Genomic DNA, 19,646 nt, shown 5'->3' on the forward strand with positions numbered 1-19,646 from the left:
GTGCTACCATACTTAGCCTGGCTTAGTTTTTAGTATTCATGAAACTATGGTTCTACATCATATTCAACCTAACATGTTTTTATGAACAAATACCCAAGTCCATCTGGTAGTCTCTCTGTGAATCAGGACAGAACTGTCAGTAAAACCAGGCTGGTAACTAAGTCTAACAGGATAAAGACTGCTTCTCTTTGTAATGGCAAAGTGCCTCGTGATTCAAGAATGAGTCATTCCTGCCACAATTGGAATATTAGCATGCTTTTAAAGACACCAACAGTTGGCCTCTCATTTAAGCTAAAAAGCACAAGTATTTGCCTCTCTATCCACAAACAACAAGCCTGATGGGAAATTCCATCCCTACAAGAAACACTTCGAAGTAAATGCCTAGGGGAAAAGTGAACTCTGGAATTAAAAGCTCACATAAAAAGTGTTCAGAACTTCTGTTCACCAAATTACTATATAAAAACTTTTACTGTAAAAGACAACATTGGGAACACACACACACATAGATTACGATTTAAAAGATTACAGCTTACATCTGCACTGTCACTACTGGGCCGAGAAGCATCTCCACTGCTCCAGTCAGTCCTGCACAGGCCGTCTCCAGGGTCCGTTTCTGCCTCGCTGAGTGTTAGGGCATCACCTAATGGCCTGGAGGGTGCAATTACAGCTCCGTCCTAAAACAGATTAGAGAATCATACAGAGTCGATCACAGGAGGGAGTGGTGATTACCGACTGTATAAGGAAACACTGACCATACATTCTACATAGATATAGCTAAAGGCTGGCTACTGATGTGACCAAAATACTTAAGGTCAACGTACTTGAAGTAGAAAGCATAAACAAGCATTAACTTGCATCATTTAGATTACCTGCCATTAGTAAAGGTTATTATACTACTTCTATTTAAATCCCTTCCCGCTGCTCCTGAGTTCCATTAAATGTTCAATATTTGGACACAAGCTATAAAGGTAAATTACTGAGGTGACATTTTTACTGTTCTTATTGAGTAAAACCTTGTTTTTATTCAATAATAAAAACATAAAAGGCTCAGTGGTATAGCCCGACTAATATTTATAGCCCAGCTCTATGAAATATGTGTGTATGTGCATACGAGGACACAGGCATGCACACACACACACACACACACACACACACACACACACACACAAAGACAAATACCATTACTGGAGCATAATGATCAAAATGCAAAACAAAGTATGATGAAGTACACCATCCGGGAGACTTCTCCTACCATGCCACCTCAGGTGTCAGCTTTCCCAAACACAACATGGTGTTTCACTTTAAAATTAGCAAAGTCACATAAAGGGTCTCCAAAAAACTCTCTTCGGCTCTGTAAAGATGTGACTCTTACTAATTCAAAACCAGTAGTGACCACTCGTCAGCTTTCACCCAATTTTAATGCATAGGCAAATGGTTTAAGTAACTCTCCCAGCAAGCTGTCCATCTTCCTTTGAAATGTGTCTAAGAAGCTTTGTGGATCTCAAATGGGAAATTACAGGAGGTCCAGCTGACATCAAGGCTGAGCTTTTTAACCACTAGTTCATCACCGCCATAACTTTGCCTTTATAGCAAGTTCTATTAAAACCTGGCTTAAAGTTACAATAAAAATTAGGGCCATTAAGACCAGAAATATGAAATTGGGCATGGCGGCACATGCCTGTGATTCCAGGTCCCAGGAGGCAGAGGCAGCAGGACTGCTCTAAGTTCAGGGCCAGCCTGGGCTACAAAACCAAATGTGAGGCTAGTCAGGAAGATAGTTAGACTCAGCAACTGTAAAGAAAAACAAAGATGAAAATGCTCACTTATGACAGGGCACAACTGTAATCCTAGCATCTGGAAGGATAAAGCAGGAAGCATTGTAAAAGTGACATCCATCTTTCTTTCTTTCCTAGAGTCAGTCTCTTACCCTGTAGCCCAGGCTGGTCTCCAAGGTACAATCCTCTTGCCTCAGTGCTGTGCCATGCCTGTCCTTGAACTCAAGTTTTGTCACCTTTGTGCTATCAGTCTATAAGTCTTAAGTATATTTGCAAAACAGGAGAACAGCGGTATCTAACTTCAGGACGCTCAAGAATACCTGCCCGCGAATTTGCCACAAAGCCCTTTCCTGTGTAAAAACTTCACATCCCTCCTCAAAAACATCATCGGTTATCACCATGACAGTGTGAACCACAAAAGTGCAGCTACTTTCAACTATATCTCTGGTTTGTCACAGCAAAGCAAAAGTACTCAACTCTCTCCTAAATCACAATGGAACCAAAGCAAGCAAACAATCGGAAGCCCACACTTCCTTCTGTTAATTACATCCGTGACACCCTCCTCAGAACAGCTTGTTGTCCTACCCTAAAAACATCCCTTACAAAGGGAAACTGCGACATCCTCTGACACAGTCCCACACATTCTGCAAACGCTGGGCAGAACCTTCACCGATGCCACTACCTGAGCAGAGCCTGTGGCTTTGGACAGCTGCTCCTGCAGCTGGGGGATGTGCTTCTTGGCCTCCTGGATCTCCTTGAGCAATCTCTGGGTAGCCGTTCGGTTGTAATCTTCCTGCAGTAACTGAAGCCAGAACAATATCTTAGGAATTAATTACTTGTGTCCAATCGGGACAAAAGCTACGCTAGAACAGTTGCTGTCACTGCTACAATTCCTTTGACTGATTATGGCAACAGCAACTCCCAGGTTTTTGGGCCCACAAAGAGCCCAGGCGACCTCCGTACCTGCAGACGCTCCTGTTCTTTCTGTAACATTTTCCTCAGAATCTCTACTTTCTGGTTATGGACCACATTGTTTTCCTCCTAGAAAAGGAGAGGAACACAATAAGGAGAAATAGGCTAATACTGAAACCAAGAGTTCTGTGTCCGCTCAGCGTCTTTGCCGAGTTTCTTACTCCTGGCGGTGATGGATGAAGACGGCTCACTCCATTAAGAAAGGTACAGGAACAGTTCTGCTTTTCAGTTAGCCTTCACTACACTATGCTCTGGAGAACTGCAAATGTGGGCATCGGCTGCAGAACTGGAATTGCGGAAGAACAAATCTGCTGTTTCTACTTCTCCGGGTTGAGGCTTTACTACCAGACATGCATTCATGCATCCGTCCATCTCAAGGCAACCATCTCAAGGCAACCCTCCCACTGCAGCCCTCCCAGTGCAGTCCCCAGTCCCCTGCTTCCTTCCAATTTCCAGTCCACTTGCCGGGAGGAGATCTGAGGCAACGCCCAATGCACCGCTCTTGTTTTACAAATGTCTGTCTTCCTACTCCCAGCCAGCCCTCTCCCAGATGAATGGATTCTTACTGCTCACCCAGAGACACTCTTGGCCAGCAGGTGACCTTTCGTTAAGCCACCTCCCTCCTTAAGGAGCACTAAGCAAACGTCTTGCTTTTCTGAAAGACCCGGTACTTTCTTGGCTCTTCAGCTGCGTTTCTTCTGTCTTCTCCACCTGCTTTCCCCACCATGGCCGCCACCGTATATTTCCCCTTGTGCCTACATTCTGTCTCTTTATTACGGTTGCCTATAGAGTCTTAACCTCATTCAATAAAGGTTTATCAAGCACCTCCAATATGTCGAGCAGTATTTCAGGCATCAGGAACACACAAGTAAACAAAACAAATACACTCCTATCTTCAACAAGCAGACACTGTCAGACGACTAGCAACTTGGAGCATAAACTAAAAATATAACCACATCTCTGTGGATCGATCGCACACTGTTTTACACATGGCAGGTGCCTAGTAATTCAACCAAATCTGCCACAACAACAGTTATAACATTGAATAATCACGCAACTTCTACAAGTAAGTATATTCTAGAATCCTGATGGAAGTTTATTAATCAGTTTAATAAATAAAATTCTTAATACGAAGCAAAGACATCTTACATAACTGAGCATCTACTAAGATATTCTGATCTTACCCCCATGAGCACAGGACTAGTGATTCTCTCCATGTTCCCGGCTGCTCCAGGGGAATGAGGGGATGTCATAATGGGAGACATATGTCCAATGACTGATGGTTCTACTTCAGACTCAGCAAGTGGAATCTGGGGCGACCCAGGTGGGCGTCCCTGGACAGTGAGAGCTACATAGGAACCAGCTTGAGGTGGGGAGGTGGGAAGAAAAAGAAGACAAGAAAAAGTAATACTGTTTTGAGAAACATTTTTTAAAACTTTTTTCTCTTTACCTGAGGTAGTGAGGACTATACCCAGGGAGTGACTTATTCCTGAGGTAACTCTGCATCTTTTAATATACTTTTTATCTTGAGACAACCTCTCTAGGTTGCCCAAGATGATCTTGAACTCATTCTGCAGCAAGGGAACCTTTGAACTTGTGATGCTCCTGCCTCAGTTTCCCAAGTGCTGGTATCACAACTATGCACCACAATGCCCAGCAAGTTTACTTTGAGATAAGGCCTTTGGTCTCAGTATTGTTCGTGAGAAAGCCATTTACTCCATCTTACTAGCCCATGTGCTCCCCTCACTCTAGCTCTTTGTATTCTTTAACTGGTTCAAAGGAAACAAAAATTCAATCACTTTGATAATCTTTGGAGTGGGCATTAAAAAGTAGGCCATAACCAGGGTCATTTAAGCAATGAGGAGGCAATGAAAGAACCAGAATACATGTTTTAGAAGAGGCCATCACTATGGCCGGGCGCAGGTACGTTTGTGCGTGCTTGCCTGGCATGTGCAATGCCTTGGCCTCTGACCCTGGCACTGTAGAAATCAGGTATGAGGCTTACACTTACTGTATCAGCAGTAGGGGGGGAAAGACAATAGCATCAAAGTTTGAAGGCCAGCCTTAGCTATCCAGTGGGTTCAAGGCTAGCCTAGGCTACATATGGCTCATTCTGAACCCCTACTCCAAACCTCATCCCTCAAAAAGGCCTTACAGGAATGCAGTCAGTTTATTAAGGTAGACATGGCATAACACACATGTAACTCTCATCACTCAAGAGACTGAGGCAGGCCTCAAGCTCAAAGTCCACTTAGATTACCCAGGATACACTAGGCAAGCCTAACCCAACCTATACAGTAGAGCCAGTTCACTGACCATAAGAAAAATGAAGTGATTCTGTTTGGCTATAAACAGCTCTCTTTTTTTGGAGTGTTCTTACTATGAAATGATCTGACACAATCACACATTCCTCTTCTGCTGCCTTCCATTTATTTTCAGCTTTCTCTTTGCACTTTTATATTTCTTTAAAAACATGACAAACACCTAACGCCCAAGCCAGGCCAGAACAAAGAAATAGAAGCTGTTTAGATGATGAGACATAAAAATGTCTCTCTCTACTTCTGGAGCAACTGTCATGTTATCATCCATGCAAAAAATGAAGCCATCACACACACACACACACACACACACACACACACACACACCACACACACACACACACACACACACACACCTTCTCCTCTAGAGTGGGTAGAGCTAGAAAGTGGGGGGTTGCTTCAGGACTTCACTGAATCCCAATATCCCAAATATCCACCCATTATCATCAATTAGAGACAAAACTCACAAAACCACTGAATCCTCGCTTGAACCTGTAAATATAGAGAAACTGAGGCCCTGCTGGTACTTGAGCTTGGCCTGCCCCTGCCTTGCTGTCAGCTTAGAGAAGCACCGCCCACTTTCAACCCTACTGTTGTACAGACCTGAATGCTGTAAATCCAGGGCCCTGCGCTGCTCCAAGAGTTTGGCTTGAATTACACAACCATTTACTGATCTGAGGTAAAGTGACTGTACTACATGTCGTCTAAAGTTCTTCTCAGGACACTATATCTGATTCTCAAGCTCCTTGCTGTCAGGTGACTGACTCATGCACCCTTTCAAGTAGCTGTACTGAAGCAGGGAGCTGATACAAAATAATAACTAGTAAGTTTTTACTTAGACCTTCCAATGGGGTTAGGGGTGGAAAAACAACAAGCTACAGGGCCAAACCTAGACACAGACCGTTTTGCCAAATAAAGTTTTATTGGAACTTAACCATACCCACTCATTTACATATTGTCCAGGCATGCTTTTGTGCTACAGGAGGAAGGAAGCTCCTGTAGTAACTATGGAGTCCACAAAGCCTAAACTATTTCGTATTGGCCAATAACAGAAAAGTGCTTGGTGTCCCTTGTTTTAGCGGTTTGAGAAAACAAATTAAAAAATAACATTCACCTACATCTGATTAGTTTCACCACCTCCAGATGATTTGAATGAGTCACCAGAGTCCCATTCACCTGTAAGAAAATTTAGACAATACGTATCAGATAGAGCTAATTAAAACAACAGACATAGAGTGACTTCAGGACTTAGTATGTACTAATTATAATAAACACTTGGTCCAAAATTCATTTTTCCACTATATATCAGCAACAAAATGAATTTAAACACAAAACAAGACCTTTTTTTAAAGGTGGTATATCTAACCTGTGGCCACCTGGCTACAGCATCCTAGGATAGCTGAGAAGACAAGCCCAATATATTTATAGATGACAATGACATATTGCAATGTAAAAGAGTCAGATATCCATTAAAGGAAACTCCAACTTGATCAACATGATAAATACAAAATATACTTGAAAACAGATTTACAAATCTTGATATTGTTACTAGCTCTTGATATTGTTCATGGCTCTGCAATTAAGAGAACTACATTGCTCCTCCAGAGGATCCAGGTTCGATTCCCAGCACCCACATACCGACCCACAACCATCTATATAACTCTAGTTCCAGAGAACCCCATGCTATCTTCTGGTCTCCATGGGCATCAGGCACAGATGTGGCACACAGAATAAGAGAGGCAAAACATCCATATACATTGTATTAAATTTAAGTTTAAAAAAGCCCACAGATTTGTTAAACTACTCCAATTCAAAAACATGTCTTTGGGCTGGGGATGTAGCACAGCTGGCAGAGTGTTTGCTTAACATGCACGAAGCCCTGGGTCCTGTTCCCAGAGCTGCATAAACTGGGCACTGATGATAAGTGACTGTCATCTCAGCACAAAGGAGGAGGAGGCAGAGGATCAATGGCATAAGGCTACCATAACCTGTACAAGAACCTATCAAAAAGCAAACAAAAATCTTTGCTTTTAATTACTGAGTTGATTTTTCAAAACAATAATCAAAAATAATAGTGTTGTGTAATAATACTCAATTTTAATCTTTCAAACGATGTAATCTTTACAAAGAAACTTAATTTTCAGAAAAATTAGGTATAAAAATGTTACCCAAGGTCTGCACTAAACGAAACAAATAAAATATCAAAAACAGATTTAACATTAATTTTATACTTTTTCTCATGCAAGTAACACCAACTTAAAGTTGAAATCCCTGAGTTTAGGGAGCTGTAGAGATAGCTCAGCCCATAAAGTGTGCCAATCAAGCATGAGGACCTGAGTTTGATCCCCAGAACCCACATAAAAACGCTAGGCACAGTGCCAGGCACTTATTGTCCCACTGTGGTGAAGCAAGGACAGGACGAATCCTGGACCTTGCTGGCTAGCCAGCCCAGCCTAATAAGCAAGCAGACCAATAAAAGCCTGTCTCAAAATTGGGTTAACACAAAATCAGCACCTGTGGAACAGCACTGTCGCCGTGGTTCTCTGGCCTGAACATACATACACATGTACACATGTGCTCATGTACACACACATACAACATATGCACAAAACACACAAGGAAAAATACAGCAGTATGCTCATCATGCCTCAGAGTTGTTGCTGCTAGTTATATCATTTGAGGTTTTCAATAGCCTGTGGCATGCAAACATGGGCACAGACACAACTGTTTCTCTTTTATCACACTGTCATCTCCACATAGACACCTGTGAACCTAATGAATCCAGCCTTCCTAACTGGTGTTCTTTGACACAGACTTACTATACAGATGGCCATGAGTTCTTGAGGACCCGACACTCCCTCCCACCCCTCCCCACTCTATCCCACCCCTCCCCACCCTATCCCACCCCTCCCCTGAGTCCTGATTGCTGGGATTACTGTGGTATCCTGTGGCTTTGATCTTGTCTTTCTTAAAGCAACAGGGCTTTTGCTTCACCCTTAGTTCATGCACACTTAGATGGTAGACTGTGAGTTTTCAGTGTCTGACAAATCTTGTGTGGCACATTTGTACACATCATTTCCTTAAATAAAACCCTAAGATAAAACTGGCTGATCGAGGCTATATGCTTAAAAACTTTAATACAAATTTACACTTTCGAGTGAATAGATTTTTCGTAATTGATGCTGAAGCCCACGAAAGAAGCTGTTCTACTGCATCTATTTACATCAGCTCTAAATCTTCAATCATTAAACTTCCCAATGATGAAAGGGATTTTCACCTATCATTTTAATTTCTACTTCATTGTTATCAAGGACATTGACCATATACTCATGAGTAATTTAGTCACTTCAATTACTCTGAAGAATTTTCTGAGGAAATTATTTGCTTATTTTTCTATAAGAATTACTATATTTCTTAATAATTTATTCACTTAATTTTCATTATTTTTTTTCAACAGGGCATGTAGTTCTGGAACCTGCTATGTAGATCAGGCTGGCCTCAAATTTGTAGATGATCGTCCTGAATACTTTCCTAGTGCTGGACTGCAGATGTGCCCCATCAAGCCATTTAATTTTTTTTATTTTTATTTTTTGTGATTAAACAGTGCTCTTGGGCTGGGAAGACAGCACAGTGGATAAGAGTGCTTACTGCACAAGTCTGGGTCCCCAGCATCCATGTGAAAAAGCCTGGTGTGGCTTCCCAGGCCTGCATGCACAGCACCAGGTAGAGCCTGGAGGAATTCGGAGAGGAAGACAAGAGGTAGCAAGAGACCTACATGTATATGCCATACACACAATAAAGAGTACCTTGCTCTTCATACTTTTAAATACTTTCAAGAATGTTCTCTTTACCTATATAATTACTTTTAGGCAATCAAATTATTCAGCTGTTTCAACAGAAATTCCAGGGGATCTATTCCTCTTCTAATGACCAGAGTTCACAGAACTCTGGAGATATAGCTCAGTTGGGAGAGTGCTTGGCTATCAGGCATGAAACCCAGGGCTTGCTCCCCAGACCATCCAAACTATACATGGTGATGAGCATCTGTCATCCCAATACTTGGTGGCCAGAAAATCAGAAGGTTCTGCCCAGCCTGGGGTACATGAAACCTTATCTCAGAACCTGAGTCCCCAAGGCCTGCTTCTGGTCTCCATTAAAACTAACTCAGATAAACTAACTCGGTTAAAACAACCTGCACCAGCTCCCCTCACACACGACACTTCCTTCTTCTGCTACCCGTCTTTTGCTTTTTCACTTTGTTGTTTTTCTGGTGCTGGATTATCAAACCCAGGGCCTAGATCAACTTCTTTAAAAGTTCATCGGCAACAATAATCAATCTGCAAATGAGAGCTCACCAGCACAACCCTACCTGTACATTATGAACACTTCTTGCTAACTGATTAATTTGGACAGAAATGAGTTTTTAAAAACAAGTTACTTTCCTACTCAAGAACAAAGGTGACTCCATTTAAACAAGCTTTTCATTGTACCTTTCTGTAGGGGTAATGTTAACTTTAAAACAAATGAAGTGCGTTTGCATAAAAGGCAGAGAGCTGATTTTTATAAAAACCCAGGTGGAAAGGTGCAGTCCACCACAACTCCCAGCACAGAAGCCGCTTTACCTTGATGATTCGATCACCTGTTTGTACTCCAGCGCGCATGGCTGCTCCATCTGTGTAAGAAATGAAGTTCAGCGTGTGATTCACTGATAAGTCTTCTCTAAAGCGAAGTAATGTAACACAGTTAAAACATCAGCTGGAAAGTGTGACCGACCTGGGTTCGAATCCTGCTTCTACTACCTACTGTTGTGAGTCAGACCTGGTTTATGATTTTTTTTACTTGAAGACTCAATCACATCTACAAAGTGTTATCTCCTTTAATATAATATTATCTACCTAAAATTACAGAGCCCAAAACAAAAGAATCCACTGCATGATAATAGCAAAAGACATGATAGTCATTTGGGACAAGTGTCCATATTTCTTTAACCTATCACTATTAAAACATCACTTTAATGCTACAAAGAAATCAAATTGTAGAGTCTGTGGTGATAGCATGGAAAAACACACAGAAATCGTGTGGTTTCAATAGCTATAGATAGACTGTTTACTTTCTATAGAGAAAAATCACTGGGGCAAATTAATTTTATAATCCCATAGGCAGACTAGCATAAGAGTCCATATCGTGCGGTCTGTACAATTCTATTCTAGGCAAGAACCGTCATTTTAGCTTTGTCCTTCTTACACTACTTGCTTCTCAAAGACAAAACTGGTCTTTGTTTTAAAGACAGGGTCTTAATAATAAAAATAAGCCTGGAACTTATTATGCAGGCCAGGCTGGCAGAAAAGTCAGAGATCAGAGATCCGCCTGCCGGGATTAGAGGCATATGCAGTCATGCCTAACAACAAAACTACTTCTTTAAATGTCTTGCCTTCTTTGACAGATTGTACGAAGACTGGATTGTCCCCGCTGACTGTCAGCCCGAATCCATTGTCATCTTTCTGGATGATCACACAGCGCTGAACAAGACCTGCAGAACAACCACAGAGTAAAGGAAGGAGGCAAAAACAGAATCAAAGAAGGATTATGCATTAGTGATGAACTGATTTCTGTCTGAGAAATAAAAGGTAACTCATGAAGCCCCTGTGAACATTAATCCCATGAAACAAATCACAAAGCACCGTGGGTACCAGTGTCTTGTAGTGCAGAGGGGACCATCGCAGACAGCTACAACAAACTGGGGAGGATGGCTTTTGAGAGATTAGACAATTAAAAGGAAAGCCACTTCTCAGTTATGCTATCCATTATCATATAAAATTCAAAGACAGGAGGTGTGCACAGAACACATGAATCCAAAGGGGAAGAGTAAGAGAAAGTTCTACTTACAAAAAAGAGAAAAGCAGAAGAAGCAAGAGAATACGTGTAAACTCAACCATCTGTGTCTCCAGCACGTGCTCAGCTGATGCTTTCTATCTAACAACAAGTGTTAGCCGTGACAGGGAGACAGGAGGAAGGGGCCCTGCAGGCCAGAGAGCCGGCTGGGCGGCTAAGGGCAGCTCCAGGGGATCTAACACCCTCTTCTGGCCTCCACACATATGTGACACACACTTATACAGACATACACACATATACAGAAGAAAAAGTACTTTAAAAAGAGAGAGAAAAGAATTCAAAAATAAAAGAGTTACGTCCCAGGGCAGGGCCCTCATTCCTTCTCTTATTCGTGATGGCACCTGAAGACCCTGAACTGAGTCTGCAGAGACAGAGCAGCTCATCAAAAGCCAAAGTTTAGGAATGCAAAATAACACAAAGATAATGATGGTTAGAAAGCAAAAGCTTCTGATGCATAAAAGATGTGGGAAACTGCATATTAATGGTGCATTCTTGTGTCTCTATACGCCTCAATGACAGCATGCTTGTACAAACACTCTAATACCAAACAGTGGGAAAACCAAATCTTAACATAGAAAGCATGAGTCTGAGCATGTACCCTATACAAAACGCTCTGATGGCTGAGACTGCTTTCCCCACATGCACAAATCCCTGGGCTTGACCTCCAGCACTTGGGCAGGAATCGGGTAGAGTCATCATCATAAAAACAGGCCAAAGGCCTAAATACAAAACCATGGTGGCAATCACCTTTAATTCAACCTCAGGAAAATCTAATGAGTTCAAGGCTAGCCTGGTCTACATTGGAAGTCTCAAGACTTCTCAAAAATCAAAAACAAACAAAAGGCTGTTTTTAAAAACTAAAAGTATGGGCAGTGGTGACACACCCCTTTAATCCCAGCTCTCAGGAAGCAGAGGCAGCAGATTTCTGAGTTTGACACCAGCCTGGTCTACAGGGTAAGTTCTAGAACAGCCAGGGCTACAGAGAGAAAACCTGTCTCAAAACAAAATAAAACCACCAAAACCACCACCACACCACCACCACCACCACCACCACCACCACCAAACCTAAAAATATTTAGAAGAGATAGTAGTAAAATTTCAAGTCATGAGGACAGTTGGTCTCAACCTTCTGATGCTGACCCTTTACACAGTTCCTCCTGTCCTGGTGACACTCAACCAGAAAATTATTTTCGTTGCTATTTTATAATTGTAATTTTACTGCTGTTACGAATTTGTAACTCATAATGTAATATCTAATATTCAGGATATCTGATAGGCAACCTCTGTGGGGTTTGTAACCCACAGGCTGAAAACCATTGCCTTAGGGGGTAAGTACATATTTTATAAGACACAAAGAAACTGTAGCAATGAAAAACAAGCCATGAGAGTATAGAACCTAGCAGAACTCTGTATCCAGATGATACTTTAAAAGCAACTCCTGGGGCTGCAGAGATCGCTTGTTGGGCAGTCCAGAGACTATTCTTCAAGAGAACTGAGTTCAGTTCCCAGCACCCACCTGGCAGCTCCCAGCCTCCTGAAACTCCAGTTCCATAGGATCAGACACCCTCTTCTGGCTTCCAAGAGCACCAGGAATAAATGTGGTACACATATATCCATCCATGCAGGCAAAGAATTCATTCGCATAATATAAAAATAAGTTTTTGAAAAGTAAATTTCTTCTTAAAAATCTATTTCAATGAAAGCCATACTAGAAGGAATATTTAAATGGAACATAGGAAATATACACCAGTGGTTAAAGGGCACATGCAAAGGCACTTAACATCTGCCAGGAAGGTCTGAGTTCAAACCAGAATGGAACTACTATGCATCAACCAGAGTGGCTAAAAATGAAGACTGAGCACACCAAGTGGTGGCAAAGATGAGGGGCAACTGGAATGTTCAACAGTGTTAGTAGAGTGTACAAACTCTTGGGAAAACAATTTGAAAACATGCTATAAATGTAGGAAGACACATATGAAAAACCTCAAGTGCCCATCAACAGATGAAAGGAGGACTTGTGGCACAGTCACACAAAGAAACGGTATCTTGAGAGAAGAGGTGGAGGGAGGAGGAATACTTTCACAAACACAGAAAACATAAATGGATAGCAGAAATATCATGCTAAATACAGGAGTTCACAAACTACCATTCCAGAAAAGATCAAGAGAGGCTCAGTCACAGTATCGAGAGGCAGATGCACTATTACCCAGAGAAAAACAAGGAGACTGCATCGAGGGAGAAACAGGAACGTTCTGAGCGACGTAAGTGACCTAATTCTAAATTAACATAATGGTTACAGGAGGATATTCAGTTGTCTAACTGCTTCAAACCAAATAGTTTTAAAAGAGTGTAGTTTTATTTTCTGTAATAATATCTCAACAAAAACAACTTTCAGCATTAAGAAATGTCACAATCTTTCAATTCCCTTCACTACTAAATAGTCAACAGCCTTTTTTTCACAAACTCATACAAAACACTGAACTGTAATGAGGGCAGAATAAAAACAACCCATCAGAATTCAACCAAAGGTCTAGGAGTGTTTTGCCCACATGTGTGTGTGCCTGTGTAACTCAAGCATGCCTAGTGCCTGCAGAAACCAGAAGAACTTAAAGGTGGTCCCTGAGCTGACGTGAGAGTGTAGAATCACACTTGGGGTGTCTTGTCGAGCAGCAGGTTCTCACTGAGCCATCTCTCCGGGCCCCAGAATTAAATATGTTAAGATTTGATTATGTTGTTGCAAACCAAGAGGTTGTGACCGAAAGATAAACAAGTTCAGAGCCAGCCTGGAATATTCAGCAAGACCTTAATTCCTGCTCCCAGTTCCACCCTAAAAAGAGGGAAAGTGGGATCTGGAGGCCCCTCTAATAACCAGGCGGCTAAGGTAGAAGGTCATTTTTGAGTTGTTAGGGACAGGATGGGTCTGGCCTTTTTCACTTGTTGCTTCTGCAGAGGAACTGAGTTGGTTCCTGTACCATGGGGAACTTTCTGAACCCCATGCTTGTTTTTAGAAATATAAATATCTGTGGTCTCAGCAGTTCCCAAAATTTCAAAATTGGTATTGTGACTTTAAAATTAAAATCAACTGCTTCCCAGTGTTTGCACATTGCCTTACAAGATCTGAAAAGCCCCAGTTATTTTCTTCAGCAGCTCTCTGCATTACTTTTTAAGACAGTCTCTCGCTGAACCCAGAGCTAACCATGCAGCAAGACCAGTGGGTCTAGGAGGCCCAGGGCTCTCCTGTCTCTGTCTCCTCAGCTTACAAGCATGCTAACTTACTCCTGCGGCTAATGTAAATGATCCCCCAGGGGGAACCCCTTTATGTTTTTGTGTCTGTTTTTATTTTAAGACATGGTTTCAAGGTGAAGTGTGTAGCCAAGGCTAGCCTTGAACTCCTATCCTCTAGCCTCCACCTCCAGAGTGCTGGGATTTCAAGCGTGCTACCGTTTGTTTAAACAAGGTTTATTAGCTTTGAATAGGTAATACAGAAGGAAATTGTCAAAGAGCGGGGCTTCTTATTATATTTAGAAAATGAAACAACAGGAAGTCCCCAAGAAACAACTATCTTGAGGGTTTCTTAACTGCCCAGCCCCGGAAGCGTTTTCCTGATCCCGTTATCAGGTAGTCTCTAGGCTCCCACTCCACCTCTGCACTCTTAGTCATTAGAGTTCCACACCCGCAGGTATTTGTTTTCCCGTCTCACAGTTCCATGCCCCAAGGGTAGGGAAGGATACCTGGTTCTCCTTCCTTCAAAACCTGGTGAACTGTCTACCTGGTGCAGAATAAATTCTTTAGAATTTAATTAAATAATTAATAAAATTCCAAAAACCAGAAGAGTCTCAAGATGGGCAGAACTCAGAAAGGACAGATGCTCAGAAAGGAAGATAAATAGAGATGGGGAAAAAAGCCAAAGTGCCCACTGACCTTGCACTTAAAGACTGGTAAGGTCCCATGTGCCAGGTTGTGCAGAAAATGCCAAGTCAGCTTCCTTCGGTTTAAGTGATTCTACAAGACACACTTCCTCTTTTAATTTTTGTTTGGGTTTTGTCAGGGTTTTTGTGTGTCACTGGGGGAGAGAGCTCTGAGGTTTCAAAAGAATCAGGCCATTCCCAGTATCTCTGTCTGTCTGTCTGTCTGTCTGTCTGTCTGTCTGTCTCTCTCTCTCTCTCTCTGTCTCTCTGTCTGTCTCTGTCTCTCTGTCTCTCTCTGTCTGTCTCTGTCTCTCTGTCTCTGCATGTGTCTGTCTCTCTGTCTGTGTTTCTCTGTCTGTCTGTCTGTCTCTTGTCTCTCCCTGCTCCCTGCTCTCTACTCTCTACTTCATGGCTGTAGGATTGTCTCCTGGCTGCCACGCTCCCACCGTGAATACTAACCCTATGAGCTCTAACCCTGTGAAAGGGTAAGCCCAGAATGATCTCTTTCTTTTCTAAGTTGCCTTGGTCATGGTATCTCTTCACAACAAGAGAAAAGTGACTAAGGCACACATCCTTTGTTTCAGCAGTTTCTCTAAGCATCTGTCTACTTGTTACTTAGCACTAGAGCTTGTAGGTGGCTGTGAAAAATACAAAAGTACCAGGGGTTCCTGTACTCACAGAGCTCAGACTCGGCAGGAAGGACATTAAAATAAGTTTTGAACAATGCACATACATGACAAGGTACCAAGGTGGAACAAATTATTTAAAGGGTGCAAAATAAAAATAGAATCTTAACTCCAAAACAGACATTTTCTGTCGTGTGTGGTGATAAAGGCCTAGAACCCTGGCACTAGGGAGGTATAGGGAGCAGGAAGACCGGGAATTTCAATCCGGTCCCAGCTACACAGTGAATTTAAGACTAGAGAGGACTACATGAGACACTGCCTGAACAACAATTATAAATTAAAACAACAAAAACCCCAAACCACCAACTCTAGCATTCATAATTTTAAGTCTTCTGGTTTCTACCACATACCGTCCATCCTTTATTTTGCTGTTAAATCTCTCGCTATGAAGTTTATAAGCAACTATCACCCGAACTCTCAATGAGTTGATACGGTCACTCACGATCTCTTAGGTTAGGACTGTAGTCTACACTTTGTGTAAGGGCAGGTGTATGTTCAAAAGGTTCATCAAACTCTGAATGAATCTATACGGTCACCATCTCTTAGGTTAGGACTATAGTCTACACTTTGTGGAAGGGCAGGCGTACTTTCAAAAGGACAAAGCAATAAAGCACAGCCCTGACTGAAGCCCTTGACTGAAGCTCAGCTAGAGTAGTACTGTCTCTCCCCTGGCTCCTGGCTATCAAATAAAGAGCTGTTTTGTTCTGTTTTCCCCCCATAGCAATCCATTTGGTTGGACAGCTGGCAAGCATAGAGCTCTATATATGTACTTATCAAAAAGTGTGGCAATGCATCTTTCTGTATTAGTCTGCAAATGGCTGGAAACCCAGTATAGTCTCCTATTATCTTTGTATTCTTTTCCGTAATGCCTGCATATACCAGGTGACCAATCACACTAAATAAATATAGTTTTAAGATGAGAATATATATCTTTAAAATGAATTTAGATTATTTTTCTTATCTGAATTTAAGCTGGGCATCTGGTATACCAGGAAGTGCTAGAATTCAGGAGGCTGGACAAAGAATTACAAGTTCAAGGCCAGCTTCAGTTACAAAGTGAGAAAATCTTCTCTTTAAAAACAAAAAAACTACCAAATAAGTAAAAATTAAAAATAGGGTAGGGGCTGGGGATTTAGCTCAGTGATAGAGCGCTTACCTAGGAAGCGCAAGGCCCTGGGTTCGGTCCCCAGCTCCGAAAAAAAGAACCAAAAAAAAAAAAAAAAAAAAAAAAAGGGGTAAAGGAGCTAGAGAGATGATGGTTCAGTGGTTAAGAGAACTGACTGCTCTTCCAGAGGTCCTGAGTTCAAATCCCAGCAACCACATGGTGGCTCACAACCATCTGTAATGAGATCTGATGACCTCTTCTGGTGTGTCTGAGGACAGCTATAGTGTATTTATATATAATAAATAATAAATCTTTTTTAAAAAGGGAGGGGTGGGGGAGTCAAAAAGAAGGCTCGGCACATAAAGTTGCTTGCTCCAAGACTGACGATCTGAATTCGATCCCTGGGACTCACATGGTAGAACGAACACACACACACACACACACACACACACACACACACACACACATACACACACACCACACCACACACATACACATACACCACACCACACACACACACACCACACCACACACACACACACACACACCACACACACACACATACACACACACACCACACACACACACACTCACAAACACATACTTTTTAAATTTACTATGGGGCTGAAACAATGGCTTAGAAGTAAAGCATGCTTGCTGTTCAATCGCAGAGAGCAGAGTTTGAATCCCAGCGCCCTGGTCACAACTTACATAATTACATTTTCAAGGAGCCCAATACTCTCTTCTGGCCCCTGTGAGCACCCTCACTCGTGTATACACACTCATACAGACACAAACAAAATAAAGACAAATCTTAGAAAAAAAGGAATAAAAAAAAATTAAGTCTGAATTTATTTTCCATAAAGGAAATTTAAATACCACTCAACCATTTTTAGTAAGAAAAATCACAGCCCTGAAGATATTCACAATAGAAAAACAAGTTAAGGGCACATTAATGAATGATATGCCTGGCAAAATTCCAACTATAACAATTTAATTCCCTATCTGTCCCTAACTCGGACCTCTACTGACCAAGTCCTTCTCATTTCCTGCCCTGATATTTCTTCTCAAAGCCGATCAGCTGGTATGAGGCTTCTTCTCACAGTAGAGAACAGATGCTCTATCAAGTTCACACACACATATTACCTTTTCCTAAGCTGTATTCTGCCACAATTCCCAAATAACGATGCATATGTATTAAAAAAAAAAGGGGGGGGGGCTTGCCAGGTGGCCCAGGAAGTCAGCCCTGACCGCACTGCCTGTGGCCCTCCTGAGCTGGCACTGCCATGCCCACCGAGGACTCCACCTCACTCAATAGGTAACTACCAGTGATAGCATTTTGAAAGTTGAAAAAAAGTAATGCTTTTGGGGGGGAGGGGGAATAGCAATAAGAGATCCGAAAACTGTTGAGAAGGTTTTCTCGAGTTTTACTATAAATATATTCCTGAAAAGGACTATACCTACAGAGCCAGATAGTAAATTTAAAGAAAATGAAGTGTTAAACATGTAAGGCAATATGCTAAGCCTTCCATACTCCATTTGCTTTAAAAAGCATACATTAGTCTTTCTTCACCTTTTATTTTATTGCATGACCAAACTTCTCTAAGTCTCACCTCTTAAGAATTAGCTGCAGGGAAGGGTGTGGAAAAAAAAAACCATGTGCAACCTAATAAAAACAGCTCAGTTTTAAACTGCTGCCAGACATACGTGTTTTATGAGTAAGACCTCAGATAATCCTTTGATTAAGAAGCTTCTGCATTCTAAATGCACAGGGCTGCCAACATTAGGAACCTCAATCTCCCAGTACACTGACTTCATTCTTTTAGATGCCCACCAAAATCCAATCCCTTTTCTAGGTTCCACTCTCTTCTCTACAGTCTTTTGGAAGGGAAGAGCCAATTAAGATGAGTCAAGATTTGATTCCATCAATTCTCTCTACTAAAATACATCATCTTGATTTCAACAATCATTCATTCAAAACTCCCTTCCAGAGAGCATGGCATCATGGGGTTTGCAAGCACACAGTCAGATGCCAAAGTTCAGAAACAACAACTGCAGCTGGGCAACCCAAAAAGCAACGCAACGGAGGCAGTGGGAGGCAGTGCTTTCTAACGGACAAAACTGTGTGCTGTTTTCTGTCTCTAATGTTCTAAAGTACACAAATAAAGCAGAATGGCTAAATGTAGCTAATTAATAAAAAATTTTCCTTCATATGGTTGTTATTCTGGAATAGTTCTTAATCCAATCTTCTTACTGCTAAAGAATATAAGACATCTTCCTAAGGCATGAGGGACAACAGCTATCTAGAACTTACTCCTTGGACCTAACTATGATGCTAGGTATATGAGCTGAGCCTCAGAAGACAGACAGGACCGGGAATTGCAGGAAGGGAATTTAAGCACTCAAGGCGACAGGAAGTGAGCAAAGAGAGAAGAGCTTGGTACTCTGAGGAGAATAGAAGGTTGGGACAGAGTGATAACCTGGAAATAGAGTATAGCGTATTTCAGTAACTACTTGTGCTTTGCTAGCAAGTGAATAAGCACATCCATTACTTTAGTAATATTAATCTGACATGTCAAAACAGAGTATAGAAGAATAGAGGAAAGGAGGTAAATCACCATGAAACTGAAGTGATACAAAGTTATAAATCCCCCCACTCGGGAGGCAGAGACAGGCAGACCTGAGTTTGAAGGCCAGCCTGGTCTACAGAGCGAGTTTCAGGACAGCCAGAGCTACAGAGAAATAAAACAAAAATTTAAAAAATAAAAATACAAAGCTAGGAGTCTATTAAAATAGTGTAATTACATGGTGAACACTAAAGAAGGAAGCAGGGCTGGAACCACACAGGAGAATTAAATTGCAGTGAAAAGGGCTGGGCACAGGAGGATACAGTGACAAGGTAAGGAATGTAGCAGCATCCTTAGCTATCCAGAGAGTTTAAAGGCAGCCTACACAAGACCTTCTGTAAGAAAATGCAGGGAGGGAGAGAG

At 41.8% G+C, this 19,646-nt stretch overlaps 1 protein-coding gene across 2 annotated transcripts in view; it reads right to left on the reverse strand.

The window, feature by feature from the left end:
* The window catches only part of Arhgef12 (Rho guanine nucleotide exchange factor 12), a 125,939-nt gene that overhangs the window by 45,007 nt on the left and 61,286 nt on the right, over positions 1-19,646 (reverse strand). For both annotated transcript variants that reach the window (XM_087563087.1, NM_001013246.2), the window contains 7 exon segments: positions 10,497-10,595; positions 9,688-9,737; positions 6,184-6,241; positions 3,932-4,110; positions 2,739-2,816; positions 2,458-2,577; positions 534-674 (listed from right to left, as the gene is read on the reverse strand). In XM_087563087.1, coding sequence (XP_087419213.1) covers positions 534-674; positions 2,458-2,577; positions 2,739-2,816; positions 3,932-4,110; positions 6,184-6,241; positions 9,688-9,737; positions 10,497-10,595 — 725 coding nt within the window.

The sequence above is a fragment of the Rattus norvegicus genome, chromosome 8 (genome assembly GCF_021556685.1).
Source record: "Rattus norvegicus strain SHRSP/BbbUtx chromosome 8, alternate assembly SHRSP_T2T, whole genome shotgun sequence".
Taxonomy (NCBI): Eukaryota; Metazoa; Chordata; class Mammalia; order Rodentia; family Muridae; genus Rattus; species Rattus norvegicus.